This window comes from Strix aluco, chromosome Z, assembly GCF_031877795.1.
Source record: "Strix aluco isolate bStrAlu1 chromosome Z, bStrAlu1.hap1, whole genome shotgun sequence".
NCBI lineage: Eukaryota > Metazoa > Chordata > Aves > Strigiformes > Strigidae > Strix > Strix aluco.
Window position 1 is genome coordinate 10,616,047 of NC_133971.1, and position 14,032 is coordinate 10,630,078.

Genomic DNA, 14,032 nt, shown 5'->3' on the forward strand with positions numbered 1-14,032 from the left:
TCTAATGGGCTCTCATTAAAAAATGCTACACACAGTATTGTACAAGATAAAGCTAAATAATTTCATTTCTTAACTATTAATTGTGAAACTCAGCTATCTTCAATAACCATGCAAAATCTGTCAAGTCAAAATTAAACCCTGTGACTTTCTTGGGACATGTCTGTGTGTCATAATAGGAAGGGGAGCTTGAAAGAAACAAACCAAACACGTTACCACATTGCGTCGGCAGTCCTTAAGGAGCTGGTAGATCGGGATCTGGGCTTCATAACAATGCTCATTTTGAAAAATTCCTTCAGTATTTCTAGCAGTCAAATATCAGTTGTCCTTACAAAGCTCATTCTCAAAGTACTCCATTTCGAAGTATTTTTTTAAATCCTCTGCTGTTTAAAGCCCCTGAAATCCATCTCCTGTAATAATCCAGGCTGTGGAGGAGGAATTCTAACACGCTGTAACTGCTTCCTTTTTCACGCTGAATTTACTCTAGCACTGTGCTGTTCGGAAATGACAGTGCTTTTCTCTTCTGTCTTGTATTGCCCTGGGAGGAACTAGTCTATTTTGAATCTATTCTCCCTGCAGGTCACATGGGAATGAAGGCAGCTGAAAAGAGTCTCTGTATCTTTCTTGCAGTTTGATAACAACAGGTTTAAAGGTCAATCACATTTTATTTTTTAAAAAAAAAGGAACAATACTGATGGATAATAAACAAATGGAAAAGATGAATGTAAATTACAGTAGTATTAGTGAGTTTTCTGGGAATTTTCCACTTAGAGATGTGTTAGATAAATTAAGTCTCTGTGGAGTAAAGAAATGAATAAAGATTCTTCATTCCAAGTTAACTAAAAGCCTTACCTAGAAATGTAATTCTTCCCCTTCTTTTTCTCTTAACCCTTGCCTAGATAAATACTATTGTCTAACTTCACAAACCAGAAAGTATTCCCTGTCTGAAAGACATTCAAAACGGTGTGGTGAAGTAAAAATAAAATTCCTTGTTGACTGTTAAAGTCAAACACACATACAGACAGCTATTGTTACAAATCACTGAAGGACAAAATACCTCAGTTAAAGAACTCTAACATAACGTCCTCTCTAGTGTACTGCAGAAAGAGATCTTTCCCTGTTACAATAAATACATTAATAGTTTAAGCGTTACAAACTTACATTTATAATTTCTAGTCAAAAACTTATCATAAAAGCTTTGAGAGTTAATTCCTTTTAGGAAATAGTGGAAACATATTTGGCAAGAGGAAAAAAGAGGAAAAAATGCAGAAAATTGGTCAGTGACTATACCATTTAAATTATACATTTTGAATTTTCTCTGAACTCTGTTAGAATTGTTTTTAAATTGAAAGAGCAAAGTTATTGCTCAACAAGTGGTTACATGCATAATAGCCAATCCTTTGTACAGTCTTTACAAGTGCTGTAGTGTATTACTGTTGGTGGTAGTGCAGCTAAGTTAATAATGAAAGCAAGCATTAGAAGTTGTATTTATAAAATTTATAGAGACTTGGCGAATAGAAGGAAAACATGATAAACAGGCTATGTGTTAAAATATCAAAAAATTCATCATATAGGAATGTGCATAAAGTGTGTAAAGCACTCTAGAACCTTTGCACTTTATTTTATAACAGTACAATAAAATGCATTACCAACTACACTGTGTATCAACAGGAAAGATCCTAACTGCCCTGGAGGCTTGTGCCAGTGATCTGCATATAAAGTGCTCCACAACAGCAGAAGGAATGTTAATAAGATTTCTTGCTAAGCATTCTGTTCTTTATGTTTTCTGGAATCTATCTTTCAAATATCACCTAGTGATTAAGGCAGGACCTTTTGTAAGAGTCTTGTGGAATCATAAAAGTTAACCTCAAAGAGTGGAAAAAGCATCTGTGATAAATTTAGCTCAAAGGGTCATATGGTCATGGGACCTTTAGTAACAGTTGGCTCTGTCACTGTGCAGGTCACACGTCTGTAGAAGTGGACATAAATCAGGCATCACGTTGTGAAACTTTTTTATTCCTTAAACAGATGGAATAGGTCACAAAGAAAACCAAAAATAGTATGAAATAGAGGTGTTGGGCTGTTACAGAATAGCTGGCCATTTTAGTTTTTTTTTTTTTTAACATTGTGTGATTATTTATTATTGATAAATACCAATATTATTTCCATATCAATGAAGGAACACAAAATAAAAAAAAATAAAACTTCTGACTAAGTGGTTTCCCAATGCCATACTGGAATGGAATATTCAAGGACTACTTCTGCTGTGCCACACAGTTTATCTCAGGATGGTTTGTTCTCAAAAGTATATCAGTCAAGGTGCTGTTTCTTGTCGTTAATAGAAATATAACTAGAAATATCCTGTAGTATATTTATATACTAAATATTACTATACAATATAAATACGCTGTAGTTACAGGTACTTATGTAATTAAGGTTGTGCTTTTCAATGCAGATTCAGAAAAAAAGTCTGATGGAGAGGCAGATTACCAACTGAGGTAAATATTAACACCTATTGCTAACATGCTTTCTTCTTTGGTCTCCTTCATCAGATCCTTAGAAATAAACCCCTGCTGTCCAAGTGCCTGCCAACTTCAGACCAGGTGCTATTATGAAATATATATTAATTAACAACAAGAAGACTATGGTACTGCAGGCATATTCCAAGCAGCCAAATCAGAGCCTGTCCTCAGGTGGAAACCTTAGAAGTGTAGGCTTCCTACAAAAACTAATCTATCAGTAGGAGGGAGAGCTCATAGTCCTCCAGGGAATATTAAGTTTTATGTGAAATTCAAAAACTGACTTTGGTGAAGCTAAAAAAAAAAAAAAAGATGATTTGGGGAAAATGAGGCATTAAAAAGAGCAACAATAACCACTCAAAAAAACCTCTTAATTTTTCATCTGGATAGGTATCTTGCAAGACACATGCAAAACAAAAATGTTGTGATTTCTCAACTCCATTATTGGGAAAAGATTTTTGCAGGGAAACCAGTATGAGAAAGACAAACCTCTTCTGGAGAAGTTTCTAGGGAAACTATTAGACCAACTTTGGCAGTTAGTAATAGCTCCTAATTCATACATAAAACCTGCTGTGCTACCATTAATATCAGTGGCAGTTTTATCTGAGATTTAAATAAAGATAAAAGCATACCAGTCCACTGTGCTCAGAGAAGATGACACAGCACTTATTTTAGGCCCCAGGGGTCAACTAATATAAACAATTTCTCAGAAACTGAGGAATTAAGAGAGAGAGAACGTAAGAGAAATTAGAGAATAGAGAAATGGCCATTCTACTCTGATAGCAATGGAAAATTGTGATACCAATTAATTAACTGTTAAAATAGCCAGTAAGATGCCATCAGCTAGAGAAATAAATGAAACTTCTCAAAGACCTAAGAAATCACAGTATCAGAGCCAACTTCATTATAAGAGCTAAAACTTACATATCAGAAGATGGAAATGTCTCTAAGTCAATTCGAAGCATTCTTTTTTTTCCCAGAACAGTATTTTATGAGTGAGAGATACTGCATTTTATATTATTAAATCCAAAATGCCAAGATGCAAATTATGTACAGATAAATATTTAAAATATTATAAAGAAGATATATTCATTATTGTACCCTTCTTGTTTATAAAAAGACATGCATGGCCTTATAGACACATGTATCATAAAGACAGTACATAAATACAAGCATTTATTTGAGACCTGCAACAGGTATTTGTAGCATCTGATTTGTACATGTAAATCTGTAACTTCAAAAAAATTGTGTTTCTTTTCCTTTTTGGAATCATTTTAGGGTGGCAGGAATAAAGGCTTTCAAACCGAGCTCTTGTTGGTATGCCAGCACAGGTAAGGCAAGTGTTGATTGCATAATGAAAATAAGGAAGAAAAGGTTTTAAATTAACAAAAATACTCAAAGAGGGAGATATTCAGTACTGCTAAACACACTAATAATAAAAGCAGTAAGAAAAGCAACAATATTTTTTATCTGCATGTATCCATCGCCTCAGGTTTTGGCTATATAGTTAATCTATCTCAGGAAGAAAAGAGATAGAAGTAATTAAAACACTGATAATAAAATGTGTGCAGGATTCAACCCACTTTGAGGATGCCTGCATATTAGTTACTCATCTTCAAAACAGTAACTGATTAAATTGTTACATTGCACAAAATTGAAAATTAAAATTAATTGGAAAAAGCATGGCTTAGGGAACAAGGTGCAGGACTGACTGTTCTGTTCCATGCTGGGGAAAATCTTTGTCTTGAGAGTATGGAAAATTTGCTTAAGCATGCTAAGTTTTGGCTTCCTCGCTTGTAACATGGATAAAGCGCATCATGGTGCTTGAAAAGCACTTGGGCATCAAAGGGCTTAAAATATGCACTAGGTGCAAGGTTATTATTGCTGTTGTATACAAGCTGAAGAAACAGATTCACAATCTTCTTTTTTAAGACAAAGTGAAAAGCCCCTGTAGTCTGGTAAGACTTGAGCTTAACATTGTAAATTCAACCTGTAACAGTTGATACCACTTGTCTTGTTTACTGGGGTGAAAAATTCAGGAATCTCTAGCAAATATGCAATGCTTTAGGACACATAGGGACACTGGCACTGTATCAAGAGAAACAAAATCCTGGAAGCCTAACATCAAGCCTTAACGTGTAAAGAATGACTGGGCTCTTAAGTATGTTTGAAACGCACATTAGCAAATGAAAGGTATGCAACAAGCTGCTGCTTCTTGATGTGCAATCTTAGTTTCATCATAAATTTATTTTAGATAGGATTGTCAAAGTATCTCTAAAATCCTGGAGCTGGGCTCATTCATTCAGGACTATCTCCAGCACTGTTACTTTTGCATCCGGTCTTGTGCACACTTTGTATCTTCATATATGCTTGCCAGTTTACATTACAGTTTATATTAACTACAGTTTTCAGTATACAAAAGAATATGCACCGAGATCCAAACCCAATCTTTCTAATTTCTAGAAGCACATGCTCCACAACAGGAAACATTTTCTCACAAGCTAAGCACCACATCAGTTAGTTCTGTTAAACTGTTGAGTTGCATGGTTTATCCTAGTTCATCCACAGCACTAGTTTATCCTCTTATGTCCTGTGCTGCTGAACAAGACTGAAGGACAGAAAAGATTAACAAGATGTTATTATATTACCTGCATGGGTGGGTTTGAGAACTAGTAATGGAGGTTTAGGTTCAGAATAGAATCTTTCAATTACAAGCATTAAGCCATAGAATTAGAGGAGGAAATTTTTGACCCACAAGAAGATTTTACCACTGCTCACCATAACAAATTATTTAAAAAATATTATTTTAAAGGGTCTTGATGAAATTCCAGGAAATTAAACTTGGCCGTTCATTTCTAAGTAACAACATATTCTCTTTTGACTGGAGCGACTTTATTAAAGAGGAAAAAGGTATACATAACTGCACAAGTAAAATAACTGAAAAATGTAATCATAATTACAGTTTAGAATTCTGAAGGATGGAAAAAGTCAAACCAAGGGCACACAAGAAAAACATTTGTCATTAATGTTTCTCTTCTATATTAATTTACATTTAGTTGCCTGGATCAAGCTACCTGACTTATTAATAAATATGTTTTCTTTGCTCAGTGATTACAGTGTAAATAAAGTTTAGTAACTTTATTTGCTCTACAAAGGCTTTACCAAGACTCAAGTGTGCAAAACTCCTCACAGGTAGCATGGCAAAGAGGGCCTTACATGAGGATACCCTTTTCTGCCATTATGCCTTGTCTGAAGATACTCAGTCTCAGTAACCTTTGAAACTGTCAGCTGCCACTGCCTGAGCTGTACCAAAAACAGCAAACAAGGCACGTCTTGGAGATAGGCCTTACAGTACCTTGCTCCCTCACATAGCAAAGCCAGGTTCTTGATATATGCTGGGCTTAAAATGGGTCCCTCTGCCTTTATTCTGGCACAATTTTAATTTGATTTGGTCAGTTCTGCAATAGAGATTAGCAAATTCAGTACTAACTAACCGTTGCTGGTCCACACAGATGGTTGTAGAAACAAAGCTTTAAGACAACAGATCTAGTACCTGTGTAAAGCTTCATTACTAGAGATTTAAAAAAAAAAAAAAAAAAAAAAAAGATAATTTTTAGAAGTAGGAGAATATTTTTTTCTGAAAAAATTTATATTCTAGGCAAACAGTGCGAGCTCGTTCTATCAGCTATGGCTGTGGTCTGTGGTTACATCTAGCATTAAGGTTGGAATAAAAGGTATTGCTAATGTTGATCTATTACTGTATAACAGTGAATAGCCTAGAATGAAATACTAGCCCACTGGGAGACTTTGGACTTGAGCTGAGCTAAGGATGCCTAGTGTGTTGGGCTGTTTTTATCTTTTTTTTTTTCTAAAAATAAGAAATCCTCCCAGATACTCAACCATGTGTGTGTATATATATATATATGAACTATAAAAATATGGTTTGTATTATGAAAACATAGCATTTTTGTCAGCTCTAAATGGACATAATGCAATAATTACAGCACTAAATACACTGCTGAAGGGAAAATCTATTGATGTTTCCATCAGCCCTTCTGTTTTTCGGGTATTTGCTCCCCACAAACTTGGACTACAATTTCTTAGCTAAATAGTTGCTTAAAAAATAAACATTGGTGTCTCATACTTAAGTCAGTACAGAGTTAAGCAGTAGCTATGTTTTCCAAGTTCAGTATGTCAGTCTTTTTGGATAAAAAAAAACGTAAAAGACTAACGTTTTTTCTCTTCTGTTAATGAAGCAGGGGCTGCTACGAAAAGCAAAAGAGAACTGTATTTCTTTCACAAAGATTTAACAATTAGGACTGGTCCTGAACAAAGTAACTACTAAGTGTCAGGGTTACTACTTTGAGAACAATGATATTTTGTACAATATATCCTCTTTCATCAACATCTTGTTCAGAAGAATGGGATAATTCTGAATATCACTCAAACGCAAAACTGGAAGATTAAGGAGACATCTGGAAGACACTTAGGAATACCACCATTTCAAGAAGACTGTGTATATATTTCAAGAGCACAAAATCTACCATTCAAGAAGACAAAACTTATATATACAACCTGAAAATTTACACGTACACATAAATTTTAAGTATGTTAGCTAATCTTGTATATTCAAGCACTTTATTTCAACTTTATCTTACATAGAACAAAAATCTACCATTAACAGCAAAGTTGCATTGTTCAACCACACAAATTCTGAAATGAGTATGTTTCAGTAATGTTTTTGTCTTTCTGGAAACAGTGAAGCAATCAACTTTTACCATCAGAAAGTCTTCCCGAAAACAAATCTGTGGTGGGGTATCTACATCAGTGTAACAGCACAGCTCTCTACAAAACAGGAGAGTGGATTTCCCTATGTTCTTCTCTGGAAACTTGGCATCCACAGATATTGGACCATGACCTGAATGAGTCAGACAGGGATAAGACTCTTGTTTGGTAGAATGACATCATCCATACTTCTGAGTCCTTCAGAAAAATGTGAGGAAGTAAAATTAAATCTTATCATTAATTATGCTACCAAACCCTTCCTGAAGAGGAACTATACCTCTAGGGCATTTGTGTTTCAAAAAGTCCACTTGAATTTGTATAAAATTCTCTGATCTTGTTTATCTCCTGTTTGGTTTTGAGGTACAAAAAACTGAAGAATTAATCTAGCTGGTACAGGGAGAAGAAAGAAAAAAGTAAACATTTTATACGAGCACTAAGAAATATGAAATTTGCTTGATTTTTAACACAAAACTGTCAAACTGAAAACTGTAATTAAAAGAAAAAAGCTATGTGTTTAAAAATGTGGCAACTTAGAAGAGCATTCTATGAACACAAATTAAGGTTAAATTGAGAGTACATTACTTGCCATGAATTATTCACTGAGAGCTAAACAAGGCACACTAAGAACAGTTTTCTCACTAGCCTTGAGCTGTCAGAAGGTTTGGTTGCTGATTTAAACTGGTAAGCTAGGCTCCTGCTACAGACAACTCTGATAGGTACTTGCTGGGGTAGTCTATTCCCATGATTCAGACATCTATTTTAAGGCACAGAGAACTGCTCCTCACAGCTGTCTATCTATATTTCTGTGGACTATGGCTGCCTGCCTATTTTACACTAGAAACCTAGATATTGGGTAATTCAAGACGTACTTGACAAATCTTATGGTACCAGCCTAAAAACTATAAGCTTTTATAACACAGTATTTTTTCCTCTTCACTGTCTTACTCGTAGCAGTTGAAATTAGTACAGATAGTATTAAAATTCTGCTTTTATGTAATTGTAAATTTCAAAATATTTTCATATTTGGCCTCGTGTCTTATCATATTTGGATTGCATGAGTGATTAACAATGTCCAGACATCACCTCCCCAGGCCATAACTAATGCAGTAACTATCATGGTTCAAAAAGGCTACACCTCTGACCTCTCACCCCTTCCACCCCATAGGGGGAACAATTAAAGTGATCAAAAGGAACATCTAGTACATCAGCTGCGCCACCACTTAAAACTTATGTAAGACTGACTTCTCCTGAATATCAGGCATCGGGAAAGGCAGATACAGTGAGATTCTAAATTTCTTCCCAGTTTAGGGCTAATTTATTAGTTGTTGCTGAACTCTTTATTTTATTTTTATCTGTTTAAATTTTCCTTATTAGACAACATACCAGGCATAAGAAAAACATGTTGCACAATAAATCTCAAAGAAACTGACAGCTACACTGACTGTTAAATACCACCAGAGATGACAATAGCCAGAAACTTCATGATGTTTTGGATGTCTAAATTGCATAAAGTGGATGCAAGCATTTCAGTATTGCCAATACAGTGCCACACTGGACATGGACTATGTGCATCTTTCCTCTTTCCTCTTCTATGAGTAAAACAGATACTTTTTGTGTCATCCAACACCTCAAATATGTCATATCTCAGCGTATTATATGGGTTTCCATAGAGGCATATTTATATGTAGGACAGCCATCGTGAAACTAGCAAAGTTTTACTTGATACTCAGCTAGTGTTTTCCTTTCACATAGACTAATGGTAACCTAATATAGCAGATCAATCTATTCTCTTTTCCTGATGCTCTTCCTCAATAGCTGATTAGCAAAGCTATCTCTATTTTTAACCATTGAATCTAATCCAGCTAACTTTCTTCTAGATGTTTGTTGCTGTGTTAATTGCAGAGGAATGAATCTTTAATTAAAAAAAAGATGAAAGGCACCAAGCTTTTCTCTTTCTTATCTCTCTTTTTTTTTTTTTTTTTAATAAAGGGTCTTCAACCTTACAACACCACATTTCCTAATAAAACAGTCAGCATTGTACAATTGCAATGATAACTCCTACCTGTTCATTTCCCTTCTGTGATCAACATGTCTGCAAGTCCATTACATATGTACTACTTCAGATAATTTTCAGTAATAACGAAGAGCAGTTCAAACAGATTAAGAGGACTGGACTTAACTCACTCCTATTCTTACAACAAGTACCTCTAAAAGAATACATATAACCAAGTACCTCTCAACTTGACTTTGTCAAACACAATAAAACCTAAATATTAAATTGTCACTTCTTTGAAGAAATATGAAACTTTTCTCTCTGCTCTTATAAATGAAGCAACTAATTGAAAGTAACTTTTCTTCTAAATAAAGTTTCCTTTAGAGGAATACACTTTTTCAAATAACATAACCTTTGTCATGGTAGCTTTTTAGAAAGGTTAGATTTACACATTCTTCACAAGAAGAGCTACATGGTCATGATGGTTACCCGCTATAAAATAAATTATGTCTCAGTTGTAAAGTACAAAAGTTAAAAAATGTCATGTCAGTCATGAGTTTTGTCCTCTAAATAGTTATAACTGAATTGATCTAAACCTCACAGATTTTCAGTATTTAATTTGCTCTTATATCAACCAATGCTTCAAATGACTTCCTGGCCAAATCTTATTTTCATTCTCCTTGAGCTCTGACAGACTTCGAAGCCAAAAACTACGCCCTGACTCTAAACATTCTTTCACACTCAGCATCCTCTCTTCTTATATTTCAACTCTGCTGCCCAACTGAAATCCTGTTTTATTCCCTCAGTTCTACCCCACATCTTCTCTGAAGCTGTCTGTAGCCCTCTGTTTTTGACACCATTCTTATCCACTATCTTAAATCTATTCTTAAATAGTTTTAAACACCAGTTTTATGCTGAGGAGCCATTATGCAGCCTTCTCTATTAAATTTCTTATTTCATTTTACCTAGCAATACTTCTCATACCATTTTCTGATATTCTCGTACAAGCAGAATGTTAAAACTGAGCTTTAAATGAGTGTTACCTCATAGTTTTTTCTGTCACATGGATAGCACTCTCTCTTATTCATGCTATCCTATAATGTTTTCACCCTTGATCCTTTCATTTGGCCAAGCCAGCCTTGCTATAGCTATTATTGCTTCCACTTGGATAATATTTCTAAGAATAATTCTGTCCAGAGTCCCAAAATATGATCAGACCTTTACTACCTATTCCCCAATCGACTTGGCTGCCCTCACCACTTCCTAGCCAAAAAGACTGCCACGTCTTTCTGGCTCACTACTTCAATAGTACAATTAATTCCATTTGTATGTCCCTAAGTATAGTCCCTTCGTGTATGAAATTTATATTTTCTACATAAATTCCATTCTCTTTCCTCTAAGACATTTTCATCTCCACTGTATCTATTAGTTTGTCAAACAGTTGACTTTAGTCTGATAATAAAGACTGCACCAGTCACTATTTTTTTGCTTCTTTCTCAAGCATTTTGTGCTTTTCTTGCAGACCCTGTGTGCAGGGAAAAAGACCCCATCAAATTTCATATCCCTTCAACCTTCTCTTTTAAATTACTTCTCAAATCATGTTCTTCCTAGAATGGCCAAAGAATGGCCATGTCTGACAATGGGTAGAGAACAACAACTTGGACTTCTATTTTGTATAATTTTGAGTTAAAACCTAGGCTTGCTGTGGTCATGGAAATTTTGCTACTTCCGTAGATCCAGAGTCCCATTGTTCACATTTTATGGTGACCACCTTTTCTCCAAACACAGTTGTTCAAGTTGCCTTTTTACTATTGCATCATATTTCTTACAAAAATCATGAGTTCCTTGAAAGAGTATGTCTATGCCACACCTTCAGTCTGTTTCTCACATGCCTGAAGCTTGAAAATATCCAAGAAATTAGGAAACAGTTCCACAAGGACTAAATTAATTTTAAATTAAGGCTGTGTTGAAGCTGGTCAGAGATACAGTGTAAAATTACAGTACGCATATTAAATTGTGTTTGGCGGTTTGCTTTGTATGAATAATGTCCTTGTGCCAATAGAGATTTATAGTATGCTGTATTATGCTGTATTGTATATTTAATGATTTTACAGAAATTTACAGTAAAAATAAATCTAAACTGCAGCAGTTATTCTTTGAAACAATTTAATCAGCATGCATAACAGAATGTACTCACTACTGCTTGCTTTAGAGACCATCTGGGCTGTATTTCAGTGTGTTTGCATGAAACCTAGGAAAACTAGAGTCAGCCTTTTCTTTCTACTGTCAGCATTTTACATGTAACTTTGAAAGGTGGTTTGTTTGGTTTCTGTTACATGCCAAGGGAAGGTTAAAAAATAAAACAAACTGGGTTGCAAAGACCATTCTGAATTCTTATTCTAATTGCCATCTTAAATTACCTACGAAAGTACTACAAAAAAGAAACTTATCTAAGAATATGTGAAAGTATACATGAAAATAAATGAATCATTTATAGAACATTTCAGAAAGATTTAGGTCTAGAAATATTTCAGTAGTAAAGTTTTTTCTTTGATAGTCATACACAATTTTAACAATTCAGAAAACTATGCTATATTTGATATTGCAAACATTGTTAAGGACTACTACTGATACTACATGTTGACTGTAATACTGTCTTTTAAAATGTTCCATGTGCATAGGCACATGTTTCATAACTATTATCTAACTTGAGCTAGCTTTTAAAATACACTGGCAGTTTTACAAATCACAGCAAGAGGCACATTTCTGTCTCTGGAATATGAAGTTATAATACGTTGAAATTTATTTTTGCTCTTTAAGCAACTTCTATGTATGTAAATAAACTCAGTCCTGCAAAGTCATGTCCAGCTGATCAACACTGAGATAAAGTGACATTTAAGAAGAGAAAAACTGGCTGAGATTTTTTTGCACTTTTGTTTCTCTCCATTGTATTCTGTTACTTTGAACAACACCACAAATAAATGATTCACTTTCACCTTTTACAACTGAAAAAAGGTCTTGGCATGTAAAACATTTCTCAGTTGGAATCCCATTCTTGCAAAGATAAGGATGAGCTACTAGGATGCTTTGCCCAAGGAGCTCTCCATCTAATACATATTGTGCTGATTGCAGTTGAAAAACTATGTTTAAGTTACATTTAATAGTGTTAAGGAATTTAATAATTTTATGAACTTTTGAAGCCTAGATACCCCAGTCTTTCTTGTCCAAAGAAAGTTCTCTAAACAGTGCATTGGAAGTTCTCCTAACACATGGTTTGCATCTCCACTGTTTTTCCTTCTAGCTTCCCCACTCAGGCCCTCTACTGATTACTTGCTTTATGACCCTTGGCCAGATGGTTCAAAAAGTCATAATTTTAGAGAAAGCTCTGGGCAGAAATCTTTCTTCTGAATAGGCTTACACAGAAGGAGATTATAACAGCCACTAATTCTGCCAATATTCTTTCTCAAAGGCGCCTAAGAAAAACAGATGCAAGAATCTTTCTAATCTTTAAAAAATTTTCAACTATCTAGAGAAAGAGGCTAACACAGAAACAGAAAACCACTATTTTAACTCAAGCAAATGAGAAACCAATTTAAAAGCCACAGCTACTAAAATTATGATTGAAGTCCTCAGCTTTGCAGTTCATAAAGCATTCACATCCTTTTGTCTGAGGATATGCATATTTTTTTTAATACAGGACCCCCTGCATGCACAGTCCCAGCAAATGAAGCAGTAAGATCTGTAGTTGCCTTGCTTGACACAGATGTGTGCCAGGCTGCACACCACTGGAAGCTCAGAGGTTTCAGGAAGAAGGCTGAGCTCTCAGGAATGCACAGTCTACTCATTCACAACCTTGTTAGGGATGACCATGTATTTCTGAAATGCGGGCCAGCAGCTTTTTCTACCAAAACAATGTCTGCTCTTAACTTCTAAAAGAACAAGGATGTCAGAGAGGGATTGTTTTGTTTTTTGAAAGAAAACAGGGCAAGATCTGAGACTACTTTTTCAGGATCTAAATCCAAGTTTTCAAAAAAGTAGATACTGAAATGAATCTGTAGTACCAAAAACCCAGAGTTTAAATGTGTTAATTTTGTAACTTCATAATCAATACAAGACATTTCTAGAGAAGTCAGATATGCAGAATAACAAAGTTTGTGTACCCAGTCCTTTTGTCTAGATCTAAGAGGCAGTAAACAAAAGACTAGTATGAATTAGAACCAAATGTGTTCTCAGTTTAATCTAATTCTGTTCATTAATTAGACCTAGAGAGAGTAAAAAAAAAAAAAAAAAAAAAAAAAAAAAAAAAGCAGTACCTGTGAAGAAGAAAGTGATGCTGGAAAAAGAAGAAAATAGCAGATCCATAGAGAGCAAAAAGACACAAAGAGCATCTATAGAATAGAAGGTGACCAGTGGGAGGGTGAGGAAAAGGTAAGATTGGAAAAAACGTGTCCAGTAAAATGTCAACTTTTAATTCCCAGGCTTGTCTTTTGAAGATATTGCTAGAAGTCCTTTGTGTGTCACACTGAAGGATGAGACACAACATGGCTGCTGTCATTTCTGACCTTCCTCCATTGCTTCAGAAAGATAATTCTGGATCCAGAACTTGTTTTGTCTCACATAGTTTCTACGGTGACATCTAGTGCATGGGATAAAGTATATTACACTGATTAAGGAAGAGATGTAGGATCTATGGATTTTGACGTTTCTGCTGTGAAAGATACTGTTGTAAAAGATACTG

General features: G+C 34.9%; 1 protein-coding gene across 5 annotated transcripts in view; it reads right to left on the reverse strand.

Moving 5' to 3' along the window:
- Nucleotides 1–14,032, reverse strand: part of PDE4D (phosphodiesterase 4D) — a 422,326-nt gene that overhangs the window by 155,612 nt on the left and 252,682 nt on the right. The window contains exon 1 of one of the 5 annotated variants that reach the window (XM_074812003.1): nucleotides 214–546. The exons of the other annotated variants lie outside the window; for them this stretch is intronic. Within the exon in view, the coding sequence (XP_074668104.1) occupies nucleotides 214–278 (65 nt within the window). The 5' untranslated portion in view covers nucleotides 279–546. Of the gene's footprint in view, nucleotides 1–213; nucleotides 547–14,032 lie in introns of those variants that run through there. 5 annotated transcript variants of the gene reach the window in all.